Source organism: Littorina saxatilis, linkage group LG2 (genome assembly GCF_037325665.1).
Source record: "Littorina saxatilis isolate snail1 linkage group LG2, US_GU_Lsax_2.0, whole genome shotgun sequence".
Taxonomy (NCBI): domain Eukaryota; kingdom Metazoa; phylum Mollusca; class Gastropoda; order Littorinimorpha; family Littorinidae; genus Littorina; species Littorina saxatilis.
The window spans coordinates 9,526,810-9,544,055 of record NC_090246.1 but is presented as its reverse complement, the minus strand read 5'-3'; the positions used below and the strand labels follow the sequence as shown (position 1 = coordinate 9,544,055).

Genomic DNA, 17,246 nt, shown 5'->3' with positions numbered 1-17,246 from the left:
CACACACACACACACACACACACACACACACACACACACACACTCACAAAGCACTTGGACTCGTTTTGAAAATTCACCCCATAAACATACAGAATTTGATTGTGCATAACTTGCTTATAAAACCAACAGGAGAGAACCTGTTATAAAAGTTACATGGTTTATGGCAAACAGTGACAGTTTATTTCTGAACCAAAACATTAACTTTAAGGCAGGAAGTCGCTTGTACATTCGGAATGCTTCTTATTTTCTCTGGTGCCAGGAGATTTGTTCCGCGTAACTCTCACTTACTCTGTTACACATATCGTATGCATTTTAAGTGTTTAATTTCATTTACAAATCGAGATGAAAGTATGGCTGTGACGTGGAGTTACATGGGGGGCCTACCTCCCGCCGCTGCTTGTTGGTTGTTGGCTGTAGACGCTGAAAACACACAATAACACATTCCATTATATACTTAGTAAATACGCCGTGCGTACTGTGTACTTTTAACATTGTACGCTAAGTTTTGCTTAGTGCTTGGGTTCTTGGTGTTATGTCTCAGTTAAATGTATGCTTTGTATGCTTGTTGATTTGTGCTAGTTTATTCTATAATGAATTTGTAAAGCGCCTGGAGCCAATTGATGGGACTCGCGCTATAGAAAAGTTATTTATTATTATTATTATTATTACTGTCACTGCTGTGCTCTAGAAATAAATCCTGATAATGTTAAAGTGTGGTGCACGCTAATTCCTAAAGTGACACCCACAAATTAACTGACTTAATCCTTTGACAATCTGAAGTATAAAATCAAAATACCTGATAACACAAAAAACAAAAAAAACATAACATAAAAACTAAAAAAACTAAACAAAAACAATAACTTAATTCTAAGAAAAATGGTTTCCAGGGGAGGTAATCAATGAATTAACAAGCTGCAAGTCCAAAACTGATTTACAGGTGTTGTCGGCCTTGCCACAGTAGTTTATTTTTGGTTTTGCTGAATATAAATTTTTGTCAGCATGCCGTAACATCTTACCAAGGTGCTCTTGGTAAAACCTTAGCGTACCCATAGCAGTTTCACAAGGGCTAGGTGAGATTAGTTTAGTGGCTAGAAGCGCTGACCAACAAGTGTTCAGATATTTTTCTAATTGTCGTTTCTATATAGTAAAATATGTGCTGAAAACGGTCAGCTATCGCACCATCAAGAAATCGGTTCCCTAGTACCCCTTTAAGGCTCTGGAACCACCCCGGGTGGCAATATCGGGTCGCAACAAAGAGTGTTCCCCATAGCCGGAAAGAGCCTCAACCGTGAAAGATAGAAAGAAAGGTATTGAACAAAAAAGACGCACAACACCAATGTGAACCATTTGTGTTATCATACTTATATTAAAATATTGATGACCATGGAATAAATGGGTTATTTTTAGATTTCTGACAAAAAATCGCGAAAAACATGACAAATTGGTTTTTTTAAAGCCTAAACTATGAAAGATTTAAAGACAAGTATTGAACACAAAAGATAGCAATGGATAATGGCAACAACATTTGCTCTCATTGTGGTACAAAATTGTTGATTGTTTTTAATACTTTTTCGTTTTTGTGGATTTCACAAAGCATACCAATTAAACGGCAGTCCAGGTAACTCGTCCGAATTTTTGCGGCTAAGAGCCTCAACATTTGAAGATAGAAAGACTATCATTGAACAAAAACTATGGTAAACACTAATGTTAATAACTTTTGATCTCACACTGATATTGAAATATTGATGACCATGCAATTAATGGGCTATTTTCAGATTTGTGGGTACAAAATCGCCCAAAACATGACAAATTGTCTTTTTTCTAGCCTAAACTATGAAAGATTTAAAGACAAGTATTGAATATAAAAGATTGAACGGGATAATAGGAACAACATGTGCACTTATTGTTGTACAAAATTGTTGATTGTTCTTGAATATTTTCCGTTTTTGTGGATTTCACAAAGCGTACCGATTAATCGGCAACCCGTGTCAATCATCCGAATTATTTCATGCTGCGCCAAAACGATTGAAAATGGATGGAATATTAGTGTTTGAAGACAAAAGGCGCACATTGTCATGTTAAGCATATCTTGTTACACCGTATACACATCAAAATCGTGATAGCTCTTGGTTTGAATGTTACAATGTTTGATTTTGTGCAAGTTACACACATTGATACTGACAAAATGTAATGATATTCCAGGACAATATATCCAGCGCGCTCTTTGGGTCCCCAAAACACTGTACATGGTGAGTCCCATTGTGGTGCCAAAGTAGAAAATAATTATATTCACTTTAGCGATAGTCCGCAGTAGACGACATCAAATGACACAGACTGTAATGATAACTCAAAACTCGTCATCGCTTTCAGCAAACGCGTCAAAGTCAACCTCCTCATCTTCTTCCTCGTCTTCCTCGTCATCCTCTTCTTCACAACCACCATCTGCCAGAAGATCGATCAGCGACACAGGTAGGATGGGCTTGAGGCACCACACGGGTTCCAGGACACCGTCTGCATTTTTCGTCCATCCCTGCCCCTGGTCGTAGGGTTTGGGCCTCTCCAGAATGCCTTCATGAGCACGCTTGTACAGGGCAACGCGGTGGTTTACTCGCTGAATGTGCGGCATCAGAGCAGATTGGCAGGGAGGCATGCGGGCTAGATCGACCTTACACTTGGACGTGAGTTTCTCGTTGTCTCCCACCATCTTGCGGAGTAGCTTTCCACGAACGACATCAACTGATTTCTCACGACTGTAATTGTACATCAGGCACGTAAACTCTTCCAACTGCTTCACCACCCGAAGTTTGACATCCCAGTCTATGTAAAGACCTTGGAGATGGTGAACCTCCTCGCCGATCAGACTGTCCAAAGGTGGGGAGACATCGCGAACTGGAGAAGACCGAAATCAAGAAAAGCGAGGAGGCTGTTCAGAGAGTCATCACTGCTCTCAAGAACTTCACGAACCCGTTTTCCATCTCAGACAAAGACAGGCTCTACTCCTTGGCGTCTGGTGCCCCTGTCCGCATGGACGTCGAACAGGACTTGCTTCAGGCGGAAGCTAAAGGCATGGTCGCCAAAACTGACTTCATCACCCGCCTTCAAAGTGGAGAGCCAGGAAGCTTCTTTGACACTATAAAGAGGCAGAAACTTAAGACAATGGAGGCTTGCAGCAAGAAGGTCACGCTCACATCCCCACAAGGAAAGGCCCTCCAGTACCAGGTGCAAAGCGACATCGCGTTTCTACTTCTCGTCAAGTCACAGCAACTAGACGAACCATTGGACTTGGACAAAGTCATGATGGGTGGTGCTGTACCTCTATCATGCCGCAGCGCTGGGATACAAGAACGCTGTGGTCAGAACCCCGGACACGGACATCTTTGTCATTCTTCTCTACCACGCTGAAGCCATCAAGTTGACTGTATACCTGGATACGGGATCAGGAAAACATCGGCAACTGATCAACCTCTCTGAGCTTGCAGAGTCCCTGGGGCATGACTACTGTGCCACTCTTCTTGGGTTCTATGTGTACAGCGGAGAGGACTGCACCAGTGCATTCAAAGGAAAGGTGAAGGTGGGGCCCTTAAGAAACTGGAGAAAAATCCCAAGTTTCACACGGCATTCAGGCAGCTTGGTGACGACTGGGATGTCAAACTTCGGGTGGTGAAGCAGTTGGAAGAGTTTACGTGCCTGATGTACAATTACAGTCGTGAGAAATCAGTTGATGTCGTTCGTGGAAAGCTACTCCGCAAGATGGTGGGAGACAACGAGAAACTCACGTCCAAGTGTAAGGTCGATCTAGCCCGCATGCCTCCCTGCCAATCTGCTCTGATGCCGCACATTCAGCGAGTAAACCACCGCGTTGCCCTGTACAAGCGTGCTCATGAAGGCATTCTGGAGAGGCCCAAACCCTACGACCAGGGGCAGGGATGGACGAAAAATGCAGACGGTGTCCTGGAACCCGTGTGGTGCCTCAAGCCCATCCTACCTGTGTCGCTGATCGATCTTCTGGCAGATGGTGGTTGTGAAGAAGAGGAAGACGAGGAAGAAGATGAGGAGGTTGACTTTGACGCGTTTGCTGAAAGCGATGACGAGTTTTGAGTTATCATTACAGTCTGTGTCATTTGATGTCGTCTACTGCGGACTATCGCTAAAGTGAATATAATTATGTTCTACTTTGGCACCACAATGGGACTCACCATGTACAGTGTTTTGGGGACCCAAAGAGCGCGCTGGATATATTGTCCTGGAATATCATTACATTTTGTCAGTATCAATGTGTGTAACTTGCACAAAATCAAACATTGTAACATTCAAACCAAGAGCTATCACGATTTTGATGTGTATACGGTGTAACAAGATATGCTTAACATGACAATGTGTGCCTTTTGTCTTCAAACACTAATATTCCATCCATTTTCAATCGTTTTGGCGCAGCATGAAATAATTCGGATGATTGACACGGGTTGCCGATTAATCGGTACGCTTTGTGAAATCCACAAAAACGGAAAATATTCAAGAACAATCAACAATTTTGTACAACAATGAGTGCGAATGTTGTTGCTATTATCTCGTGCAATCTTTTATATTCAATACTTGTCTTTAAATCTTTCATAGTTTAGGCTAGAAAAAAGACAATTTGTCATGTTTTGGGCGATTTTGTACCCACAAATCTGAAAATAGCCCATTAATTGCATGGTCATCAATATTTCAATATCAGTGTGAGATCAAAAGTTATTAACATTAGTGTTTACCATAGTTTTTGTTCAATGATAGTCTTTCTATCTTCAAATGTTGAGGCTCTTAGCCGCAAAAATTCGGACGAGTTACCTGGACTGCCGTTTAATTGGTATGCTTTGTGAAATCCACAAAAACGAAAAAGTATTAAAAAACAATCAACAATTTTGTACCACAATGAGAGCAAATGTTGTTGCCATTATCCATTGCTATCTTTTGTGTTCAATACTTGTCTTTAAATCTTTCATAGTTTAGGCTATAAAAAAGACAATGTGTCATGTTTTTCGCGATATTTTGTCAGAAATCTAAAAATAACCCATTTGTTCCATGGTCATCAATATTTTAATATAAGTATGATAACACAAATGGTTCACATTGGTGTTGTGCGTCTTTTTTGTTCAATACCTTTCTTTCTATCTTTCACGGTTGAGGCTCTTTCCGGCTATGGGGAACACTCTCTGTTGCGACCCGATATTGCCACCCGGGGTGGTTCCAGAGCCTTAAAGGGGTACTAGGGAACCGATTTCTTGATTATGCGATAGCTGACCGTTTTCAGCACACATTTTACTATCTAGAAACGACAATTAGAAAAATATCTGAACACTTGTTGGTCAGCGCTTCTAGCAACCGTACTAGATAGCTTAGCAAGATAAACAGTTATGAATCGAAAATGGATTGTTGTTTCTGCTAACGCCCCACAGTTCTGCAGTTTCAGTCCCCCCACCCCCCACCCCCCCTCCCATCTCTCTCTCTGTAAGAAAAGGCGTAGCCTTAAATCATAATCTTTGTTAAATAAAGCTCAATTCAATTCAATTCAATTCAATTCAATTCAATTCACTCTCTCTCTCTCTCTCTCTCTCTCTCTCTCTCTCTCTCTCTCTCTCTCTCTCTCTCTCTCTCTCTCTCTCTCTCTCTCTCTCTCTCAAGGACAGATTGTAAGAAAAGGCGTTGTCTTAAATCTTAATCTTTGTTGAATAAAATTCAATTCAATTCAATTCAATTCAATTCCCTCTCTCTCTCTCTCTCTCTCTCTCTCTCTCTCTCTCTCTCTCTCTCTCTCTCTCTCTCTCTCTCACACGCACTCACCCCCCACCCACCCCCACATACACGTGCGCACAAGCACACACACACGCACACAAACACACATACACATACGCACACCGTCAAACACACACACACACACACACACACACACACACACACACACACACACACACACACTCCAGTCTATATCTTCAAGTCCGGTCCCAGTCAAATAAAAGGAGAAGGTCCCAAACAGACAGACTCACATTTATTTAGGAGTCTTGGGAACCCTCTGATCCGCCAGCACTTCGCCTCGATATCGTCAAACGTGCATCCAAACTTGTATTCCACTGAAACAGAACGCAGTTACGATCAGCATAGTGTGAGTTGTGTTGGAAAACATCATCATCAACAAAACAACAAGAACAACAACAATAACAACAAAAACATCAACAACGACGACGACAACGACTGCAATGACTGCTTCCTACTTGTCTCCCCCCTGAGAGCAGTTAACGTTGCACGCATTTGCTAGATGACATATTTTGATTTCTAAGCCCTAGTTGTTGTTTGTTACATTTAGTGAAGTTTTGACATAGACGGGGAATCGAGACGAGGGTGGTGGTGTATTTATGTATGTATGTATGTATGTATGTATGTATGTATGTATGTATGTATGTATGTGTGTAAGTATGTGTGTGTACGTAGGAGTACGTGTGTATGTGTGTGTGTGTGCGTGTGTGTGTGTGTGTAAAGCGATTCCAAGAAAACTACTGGACTGATCTTTATGAAACTTCACATGAGAGTTCCTAGGTATGATATCCCCAGACTTTTCTTTCCATTTTTTTGGATAGATGTCTTTGATGACGTCATATTCGGCTTTTTGTGAAAGTTGAGGCCGCACTGTCATACACTCAATTTTCGACTTAATTGATTGGAATTTTTGTCAAGCAATATTCTACGAAGTACGGACTATGGGAAGCTTAAACATGAGTTATTCAGTTTGCTCATTAAAGTTGTCATTAAAATCGAATGTTCAGAAATAGATGATTGCATTGTTTTCCTCGTCTTCTCCTAGTATTACAAAAATATATAGATATGTCATATTTACTCTAAAAATGTGCTAAGAATGAAGAAAAACAGGTTCGCAGAGACGAGCGTGGCCCGTCTTGGTCTTCGGTAAGGTTAGCCGAGACTATCTAAATGTAGTCTCGGCGATGACTGGTTTGCGGTGTTGATCTTGACTAAAATGTTTTTATATCGCATCATGCGACCTGTTGGCTCACGTAAGTGTAGCCTATGCGATCGTGCGTGCGTGCGTGCGTATGTATGTATGTATGTATGTATGTGTGTGTGTGTGTGTGTGTGTGTGTGTGTGCGTGTGTATGTCTGTGGTAGAAACTTTAACATTTGACTAAACACCGAAATACTCATTTCACCTGGTTATTTTTCAAGCTACATCTTCAAAGTATTGAAGCAATGATCAACATTTTGTCGGCATGTGTGTAGTTAAAGTGTGTATCCACAGAAAACGGGTGGTGGGGGTTTTGGGCGGGTAAAAGCAGGTGATTGGTTTGTGTCGTGTGTGGTATGTAGACCTGGTCAGGGGTCAAGATCAGGTCAGGTCGCGTGAAGGATTGTGGGAAAAGACTCACTTTCCAGTTCTCACCTCTGCATTCGCCGATTCGGGGAAGACGATTTCACATTGTTCGATTTCTTAGCTCAAGAAAAATAGATAAAGAAGATACCAAAGCCAAAGGAGATTTCCAACAGTTTGACCTGCACAGCGTGTTTCCAGTGTCTGCGCAGGGAAGATCAGCTGTCGAAAGCGCAGTGTCGATCTGGCAGTCGTGTCCCCAGTAACAATGTAAGTACAGACAGATCTAGTGTCTCCCACTCATAAAGCGTGTCACATAAGCTTACTGATCATTCGTTTTTGGCTCACGTACGTGTAGCCTATGCGATGCTAACTTGTGTCTGTCTGTGCGTGCGTGCGTGCGTATGTATGTATGTATGTATGTATGTGTGTGTGTATGTCTGTGGTAGAAACTTTAACATTTGAAGACGTCACATTATGGCGTAAGAGGGTTAGACGTCACGCGAAGGAATTACTGAAAGTCTCGGTCATTGTTATTTTGAGCGGGCCGAGACTAGTTGGCAGTCGTGTCCCGGTAAGTAGGCTGCAGACAGACAGATCTAGATCTAGTGTCTCGCTTTCTTGCACAGTGTCACTTATGCTTACTGTGTGTGTGTGTATATGTGTGACGGAGTGATTGAGTTTGTGTTTCTGTTTGTCGATTTCTTACGTGAGCCTTGAAGGCTTCGCCTCTTGTTTTTTGGTTCGATTAGCACCGCCACTTAAAAATGTGTCGATCAACAGAATCGGGAATTTGACACAAACGAGTTTGAGAACGAAGGTGTTCCCCTGTTTACATTCATGCAATAAGTGCGCCATTTTTCCTTTGCAAGAGAAAGGAACATAATTATTCAGAATCAAAAGCAGACAGTAAGAAAATGGTTTACAACCACACTTGACGTAAACTGAGTACGCCATTTTATTTGGTTCTTGCGAACTTTGACAATGTAATTTTCAAGCGAGCTGCGCACAGCATGGCTTACTAAAAAGGTGGGTGGTGCCTTGCCATTCTGTATCCCCGATCCACCGACACAATTGTTTTAACATGGTGTATTATCATAAACAAATCAAAAGTGTCATTCCTGAGAGTAAATTCTAGTTTGTTTTCGTTATTTTTAGCTTGATAAATAAAACGGGTTCCTGCCTGTTCGTTATAACATTTAGCAGGTCACCTATAATCGGTCCTGATTGGTCAAATAGCCATATTGGACACTGAAATGATAATTTAAGTTATTGAGACATCCCAGTGCACTGAGGGATTTATAGAGCAAATCGAGAAAATTCATTATTGAACGAAGCAGCGCTTCGTTCAATAATTATTTTCGAGATTTGCTCTATAAATCCCTTAGTGTACTGGGATTGTTTCAATAACGATATTGTCAGTACCGCCAGAGAAAAAAGAAGATTCAAAACGCACATGTTGCTACGCGCATTTGGATAGGCATAACTGTGTGGTCGGGTCGTGTAAGATCTACTTTTGTATGGGCTGTCTCAAGAGTGTCGAGCTTTTGTCACACACGCAAACTCTTGTTTTAATTTCTGTTGGTAAATTCCAGTGTAGCGTTAAGCTAAAAAGTGATGATCTTTCATAGAGACCTCATTTGAACTCGGAGAAAGGACTGTGCTCTTAGTTATTTGCGATTCAAAACCTTCAGTCGAGCTTCGAGTTGGACGGATTGACTGTGCAGAGTGATGCCCCTTGAATTGACTCCAAGGACACAGGTCTACGGTTAGCACATTTTCAAAATAAATGTGGTATGTTTCTCGTGTTGTATCTTCACTCATCGGGGATTCTGGTGCTAAATATGAACGGTAAGAATGCTCTGAACCCTACACGTATTATATCCCCATCGTTTTTTCTGTCACATTTGCCCAACATGTTAATTTGCTGAGCGGGGTTTATGTCGTCTGCTAGGCTAGGGCAATCGAACCACTGCAGTCTCATTTCAAAAACAAAAATTGCTCGTCACGTTGCATTGAGTCTGCACGCATGAGGCAGGCTGGTAATAAGTCTTAAACATGGTAAGAACGTTCTGAACCCTACACGTTTTCGATTCCGATTGTTCTTGCCTTGAAATGATAATTCGGAAACCATTCATTTACTGAACTGATGCATTTATATTTCAGTGTAGGCTGCAACGTATGACAGAGTCGATCGAGTCAGTCGACTTCCAAATGCTGGTCTGGCTGGTAGGTTATCGGAATAACATTTGTGTTTTCTGTTAGCCGCTGGGAATTGTATACTAACTCATCATTTGGTAATGTGGATAATAAGCTACATGCCACTAACACGGCATAATTATGAGAAGAATCTTCGCAAGTCGAAACTGAAAAATTAAACACAGCGGGTTTTATTTTTAGATCACTGGGCTTCACTGTGGCACAGGCGCATGGAATCTGTCAGAAAAAAAACTACATCTGCTTTAATCCGCAGGAAATTTATGGTCATTTGGTAATGTGGAGAATATTAGCTATACATGTCATTGATTAATTCTGAGGATGAGAGTACAGTCTTGCTTAGGCAAAGGGCGGAAGAATACGCTCTGTGGAAAAGTTAGCGCACTCCAAGAGTGCGCTAACAGTTTTAAGCGCATCGCCATTAGCCAATCAACTGGTTCACATCAGTCATGTGACACCAGTACTTACTGAATATTATTATTATTATTATTATCATTATTATTATTAATAGAAGAGCCAAAAGAGATAACGTACGCAGCATGTCGGTTATAGCACCCTTCAGTCCCTGCCAGCATGAGTCGGCGAGGTCATCGGCTTTGAAGTTGTTGATGCATTCCACGACAGTCTTTGCAGAACTACAAACAACAAGAACAATGATAATTGTCAGAAATTTCTTACCGTGCAAATTTAGGACAGCGGAACCCCCCTTTTGAGACCTCCTCAGATATGAGAAAGTCAGGTCTAAAGAAAGGGGAGTCTTAAAACAGGGGTAAATTTACAGATGTTATGAATCTTTCTTTCTTTCTTTCTTTATTTGGTGTTTAACGTCGTTTTCAACCGTTCAAGGTTATATCGCGACGGGGAAAGGGGGGGATGGGATAGAGCCACTTGTTAATTGTTTCTTGTTCACAAAAGCACTAATCAAAAAATTGCTCCAGCGGCTTGCAACATAGTACAATATATGACCTTACTGGGAGAATGCAAGTTTCCAGTACAAAGGACTTAACATTTCTTACATACTGCTTTACAAACATTGACTATATTATTCTATACAAGAAACACTTAACAAGGGTAAAAGGAGAAACAGAATCCGTTCGTCGCCTCTTACGACATGCTGGGGAGCATCGGGTAAATTCTTCCCCCTAACCCGCGGGGGGTACAGATGTTATGAATAGAACATCTGAAAAATCAAAGTCTTGAAAAGGAGGAAGTCTTAAATTGGGGAGTCTTAAAAGGAGGGTTCCACTGTACCAGCCTCCTCTTTGAGTGCAGCTACAACACGAAAAAAACCATGCCAAATTTATTTTGAAGATGAGCGAAGCATCGACAGTTTCACCCCAAGGGACATCACTCAGTAGTTCCTCGGGGGCGTTCATTTCGTGAGAGCAGCAGATCGTCTAGTTTTGCTACTTACGGGCATTGAAGCCAATCAACAGTGTTAATCACTTCACTTATTACGGGCACTGCTGCCCATCAACAGTGTAAACTGTAAACTACTTACGGGCACTGCAGCCCATCAACAGTGTAAACTGTAAACTACTTACGGGCACTGCTGCCCATCAACAGTGTAAACTGTTAACTACTTACTGCCCATCAACAGTGTAAACTGTTAATTTTTTTGTTTGTTTGTTTGTTTGCTTAACGCCCAGCCGACCACGAAGGGCCATATCAGGGCGGTGCTGCTTTGACATATAACGTGCGCCACACACAAGACAGAAGTCGCAGCACAGGCTTCATGTCTCACCCAGTCACAGTATTCTGACACCGGACCAACCAGTCCTAGCACTAACCCCATAATGCCAGACGCCAGGCGGAGCAGCCACTAGATTGCCAATTTTAAAGTCTTAGGTATGACCCGGCCGGGGTTCGAACCCACGACCTCCCGATCACGGGGCGGACGCCTTACCACTTGGCCAACCGTGCCGGTAACTGTTAACTAATTACGGGCACTGTTGCCCATCAACAGTGTAAAGTGTTAACTACTTACGGGCACTGCTGCCCATCAACAGTGTAAAGTGTTAAGTACTTACGGGCACTGCAGCTTTTCCCTAAGGCAGGTGGGGGACTTTATCATGGCGGCCATATCGTTCCAGTGGTCCCAGCCAAAATTCATGAGACAGCCGTTGAAGAGTAAGCTCCGCTCGGTGGTGCTGCATATTTGTGTGGTAGTGTTCGCCACGCCCACGGCTGAAATAGGAGATTCCTAATTAACACGGGTTCAGAAAAAAAAGAATGGTATGTAATTGGAACGTGTGTGTGTTTTTATTATAAAAAAAACTATAGGTAAATGTAACGTATTGTTTTGTTAATAACAACAAAAAACCACAAAAAAACGTTCCAAATACCAGATAGACAGAACAGACTTGGGCTGTGACACAGACGTAAAAAACAGATAAAATGGATAGACTTAGGCAGTGACACAGACGCAAGAAACATATATAATGAACAGATTTGAACAGTAACACAGACGTAAGGAACAGATATAATGAACAGATTTGAGCAGTGACACAGACGTAAGGAACAGATATAATGAACAAATTTGAGCAGTCTTTCTTTATTTGGTGTTTAACGTCGTTTTCAACCACGAAGGTTATATCGCGACGAGGGAAAGGGGGAGATGGGATAGGGGAAAGGGGGGAGATGGGATAGAGCCACTTGTTAAGTGTTTCTTGTTCACAAAAGCACTAATCAAAAAATTGCTCCAGGGGCTTGCAACGTAGTACAATATATGACCTTACTGGGAGAATGCAAGTTTCCAGTACAAAGGACTAAACATTTCTTACATACTGCTTGACTAAAATCTTTACAAACATTGACTATATTCTATACAAGAACCACTTAACAAGGGTTAAAGGAGAAACAGAATCCGTTAGTCGCCTCATACGACATGCGGGGTGCAGAGAAATAAGGATGTGGAAAAGAAGACTTTTGGTAAGTGAAATAAAGGTGATGGATCCAGTCAGGTAGAAATAAGACAACAAGAAAAGAATTGGAAAACTGCAGGGAATAGTAGGGAGAGTTTTCTTGGAAGGAAATATAGGTGAAAGGACTGGTAAGGCAGAAATAAGACAAAAGAAGAGAAGAAACAGAACCGTTAGTCGCCTCTTACGACATGCTGGGTAGCATCGGGTAAATTCTTTCTAGTCCCAACCAATATGGGACTCCCCCTAACCCGCGGGGGGTATTTGAGCAGTGACACAGACGTAAGCAACATATACACTGGACAGACTTGAGCAGTGACACAGACGTAAGAAACAGATAGACTGGACAGACTTGAACAGTGACACAGACGTAAGAAACAGATAGAATGGACAGACTTGGGCAGTGACACAGACGTAATGACAGACAGATGTCAGACTTGAGCAGAGACACAGACGTAAGAAACAGATAGACTGGACAGACTTGAGCAGAGACACAGACGTAAGAAACAGATAGACTGGACAGACTTGAACAGTGACACAGACGTAAGAAACAGATATAATGGACAGACTTGAGCAGAGACACAGATGTAAGAAACAGATAGAATGGACAGACTTGGGCAGTGACACAGACGTAAGAATCAGATCAACTGAACAGACTTGCACAGTGACACAGACGTAAGAAACAGATAGAATGGACAGACTTGGGCAGTGACACAGACGTAAGAAACATTTATAATGGACAGACTTGGGCAGTGACACAGACGTAAGAAACATTTATAATGGACAGACTTGGGCAGTGACACAGACGTAAGAAACATTTATAATGGACAGACTTGGGCAGTGACACAGACATAAGAATCAGATCAACTGGACAGACTTGCACAGTGACACAGACGTAAGAAACAGATAGAATGGACAGACTTGGGCAGTGACACAGACGTAAGAATCAGATCAACTGAACAGACTTGCACAGTGACACAGACGTAAGAAACAGATAGAATGGACAGACTTGGGCAGTGACACAGACGTAAGAATCAGATCAACTGGACAGACTTGCACAGTGACACAGACGTAAGAAACAGATAGAATGGACAGACTTGGGCAGTGACATAGACATAAGAATCAAATCAACTGGACAGACTTGCACACAGACGTAAGAAACAGATAGAATGGACAAGACTTGGGCAGTGACACAGACGTAAGAAACATTTATAATGGACAGACTTGGGCAGTGACACAGACGTAAGAAACAGATAGAATGGACAGACTTGAGCAGTGACACAGACGTAAGAAACAGATAGAATGGACAGACTTGCACAGTGACACAGACGTAATAACAGACAGATGTCAGACTTGGGCAGTGACACAGACGTAAGAAACAGATAGAATGGACAGACTTGGGCAGTGACACAGACGTAAGAAACATTAATAATGGACAGACTTGAGCAGAGACACAGATAGAATGAACAGACTTGCACAGTGACACAGACGTAATAACAGACAGATGTCAGACTTGGGCAGTGACACAGATGGGAGAAACAGATTGCTGACAGGCGACAGGGGGAATGAGCTGCATGGTTGGAAATACAATGGCACTTAATTGGGTTTAAAAGGCACACTCCTTCGCTGGTCTGGCTGGGCTTTTACACGGGATATCACCATGTGTCTACTTGGTCACACGCCAAAACCCAACCCCCGTAATGCTTACTGTGATGAGTTTGTTGATGAATCTTAATGACCACTACTGGTGGCATTTACAGAAAGCACACAGGCTGCTCATTTTGGTATGTGAGCATGTGGAGGGATGGGCTTATTCCATGTAACGGCATGGCCAAATCTGAGATGGTAAGCTGTAGACTATTTTCAAGAAAAGGAGTGGGAATTTAAGTCTGTCTTGACTTTGTAGAAATTGTTGTCAAGTATTTACTTGTAGCAAATCCATGCTATCAAATAAAAAATGAAAACACAGTTGTTATGTAAGAAGTGCGGGACCAAAAATATTGGTGATCATAATCAGGTAAATGAAAAGCCGTGAACATTTATCCATGTCCCACAGCCAATGTAAAGATTGAAGCTGCCAAACTGGCACATGTTCTTTCTGTAAATACAATAAATTGAGTCTGATAATATTCGCGTGAAACAGAGCAAAATCAAGACTTAATTATGCGCAGCTTATCGATCATACAGCAAAGTTTAATCAGTAATGCATGTGCAACATTGACTTTCTTTGTTTTTCTTCATACATGAAAAGATGGTAAAGTTGACTGCTCAATTCGAAAAGAAGTCAACATTCAGAATGCAGGCGGATAATATACTGTTTGAAATCCCTATCTTTTCAGGTGCACCAGCTTTAAAGTAATGTACTAACCAAACAAACAAAAAACAAACAAACAAATAAACAAAGCGACCTACCAACCAACCAATCAACAAGCAAACACACAACCAAACAAACAAACAATCGAAGAAAAAGAAAAAGTAAATAGGAGGTGTCCGTCTGCAGATGCATCTATAAAGCAAGCACTTTCAAAAGGAAATGTAATCCTGACAAAAATGTGTTACCTGTCAGCGAGAAAGACAAGAGATAAAGCGAGCTAGAAAGAATGTTTTCAGTTATTTGAATCGCAGACAAGTAAAGTGAAGAGAGGAGAGACAAAGAATTAGTCATACCCAGGAAAAACAACGCCGGATTCAAGGCTATGTTCTACATGTCATGAAAAATACGGTAAACACTTCGTTGATCGCAAGGTGAAATCTCGTAATTACTCCGTGATTCCTCACAAACAAAGAGACTTCTTGTTTTTATTCCGTGTATCGTTTAAAATGAAATTGAAGATTTAAAACGAAATTGTTCCACAGTAAATTACAGATTACTTACCAGAGTTCACCAAAAGCAGAACCGCAGCAGCAGTAAAAAGATGTTTCGCAGCCATTTTGATTTACTGCGGACCTGCGGTATGGAGGATGATTTGCGTGAAGACAGGAGCCGCGTTTTGCTTTTGAGACCTCCGAGGAATATCAAAATTCTCAGCACGTGACGAAATCAAGGGCCATAACTCACGTTTCACAACCACGGGTCTTTTCCCCCAGACGCTTTGACGCATGACGGCAGTGACCTTTGTGTTGACGGATGGCAGCAACGACCGTTTGTTCTTGAAGTACGTCAGCTGTCAAGAAGATCTGAAAAATGACCGTTTGTTAGACTCTGGGCAGATATATCGTGATCCTAGGACTCTGTTTGGAAGTTATTTCCCGAGTTAACTATGTTTGTACCTTATACAGTATAACTTATAGTCGAGTCTTTGTCTCTTGGTTAAAAAGATAGTTTCCTTTTCGTGTACAAACATGGTCACCGCAACAAACTTGTGCAGATTTTTACTTGGGATGTGTTCATCTTTTCACTTAGACACACACCAAGAATCAATAGCGTAGCCTTTTTTTTAACATTTAGTCAAGTTTTGACTAAATGTTTTAAGAGGGTCGTGGTGTATGTGTGTGTGTGTGTGTGTGTGTGTGTGTGTGTGTGTGTGTGTGTATGTGTGTGTGTGTATGTGTGTGTGTGTGTGTGTGTGTGTGTGTGTGTATGTGTGTGTGTGTATATGTGTGTGTGTGTATGTGTGTGTGTGTATGTGTGTGTGTGTGTATGTGTGTGTGTGTGTGTGTGTGTGTGTGTACGATCGTGTTCGTGTGTGTTTTACCACACACAAAAGACATTTGTCAAACGCACACATAAAGGTCATTACAGACAGCCTGCACTGATTTGAAGCATTGCAAACCATTACCAGGATTCTCCCCTTCTAACGGTGTATCAGGAGTTTATGGACCGGTCGGGTTGGGAAACGCTGCGTGGTTTTGTGTGTGTGTGTGCGTTTCCGATTTGTGTTTCTTTAATTTTCTTAAGTGGCAGGAGGGGGATGGGGGTGGGGGGGGGGGGGGGAGGGGGTTGGGGGGGGGGGGAGGAGGAGGGGGGATACCTGGGTTGAGGTGCACGAGAAAGTTACCAACCGGGTGGGATCCAGCTGCGGTGTTAGGTTGCAATTGAGATGTGTTGTGATTTCAACGAATCAGACCCCGCGGTTTGTTCTCTCCCGTTTGGGTGGCGCAACCTTTCGTTCGTGTACCTCAGCCCTGGTCTCTGAAATCTCATCGGGGGGGGGGGGGGGGGGCAGATACTATCCTTGGCGGATGATGATATTATTCAGTTTCTAGTTTTACTGCAGTAAAATTGATTAATGTCATCATCCGCCCCAGCAGGCATTTTTACTGAATTAAAAAAATGTGCTGCAGTAAAACTGAATAATGTCATCATCCGTTCAAGCAGCCGTTTTTACTGCAGTATTCTTCATATAAGTTTTACTGCAGTAAAACGTTTTGCTTGTACGATTGAAATGCGTGTGTCCCCCCCCCCCCTTTTAGTCACGGTCTTAGACGAGTCCAAGATTACCCAGAACTATCCTTGGCGGCTAAACCAGAAGAAATCATTCGAACAGGAAGCGAGCGGGGCCTTGGCGGTTCTGGTTCTGGTTGTGGTTTTACTGTAGTAACCCTCATTTCAGTTTTACTGCAGTAAAACCGAATAATGTCATCGTTCGCCCAAGCAGACGTTTTTACTGCAGTAATCTTCATTTAAGTTTTACTGCAGTAAAACAAATTACTGCAGTAAAAAGGCCTGCTGGGGCGGATGATGACATCATTCAGTTTTACTGCAGCACATTTTTTTTAATTCAGTAAAAATGCCTGCTGGGGCGGATGATGAC

General features: G+C 42.1%; 1 protein-coding gene across 1 annotated transcript; it reads right to left on the bottom strand.

The window, feature by feature from the left end:
- Positions 1-48: 48 nt before the first annotated feature.
- On the bottom strand, positions 49-15,525 carry LOC138958151 (uncharacterized). The gene is made up of 5 exons (XM_070329232.1): positions 15,368-15,525; positions 11,602-11,758; positions 10,106-10,206; positions 6,024-6,107; positions 49-420 (listed from the first exon to the last, which is right to left on the bottom strand). Exons 1-5 carry the CDS (start codon positions 15,420-15,422, stop codon positions 368-370), a joined length of 450 nt encoding a protein of 149 aa, XP_070185333.1. The 5' UTR covers positions 15,423-15,525; the 3' UTR covers positions 49-367.
- Positions 15,526-17,246: the final 1,721 nt, after the last annotated feature.

Bases quoted from the DNA above. Each gene is read 5' to 3' on its own strand.
- LOC138958151 (XM_070329232.1), bottom strand. From the start codon at position 15,422: ATGGCTGCGAAACATCTTTTTACTGCTGCTGCGGTTCTGCTTTTGGTG. The intron at 10,207-11,601 runs GTAAGTACTTAA...TGTTGTTTGTAG, and splicing joins AGGGAAAAGCTGCAGTGCCC to TTCTGCAAAGACTGTCGTGG. The intron at 6,108-10,105 runs GTACGTTATCTC...GTTCTGTTTCAG, and splicing joins TGCTATAACCGACATGCTGC to TGGAATACAAGTTTGGATGC.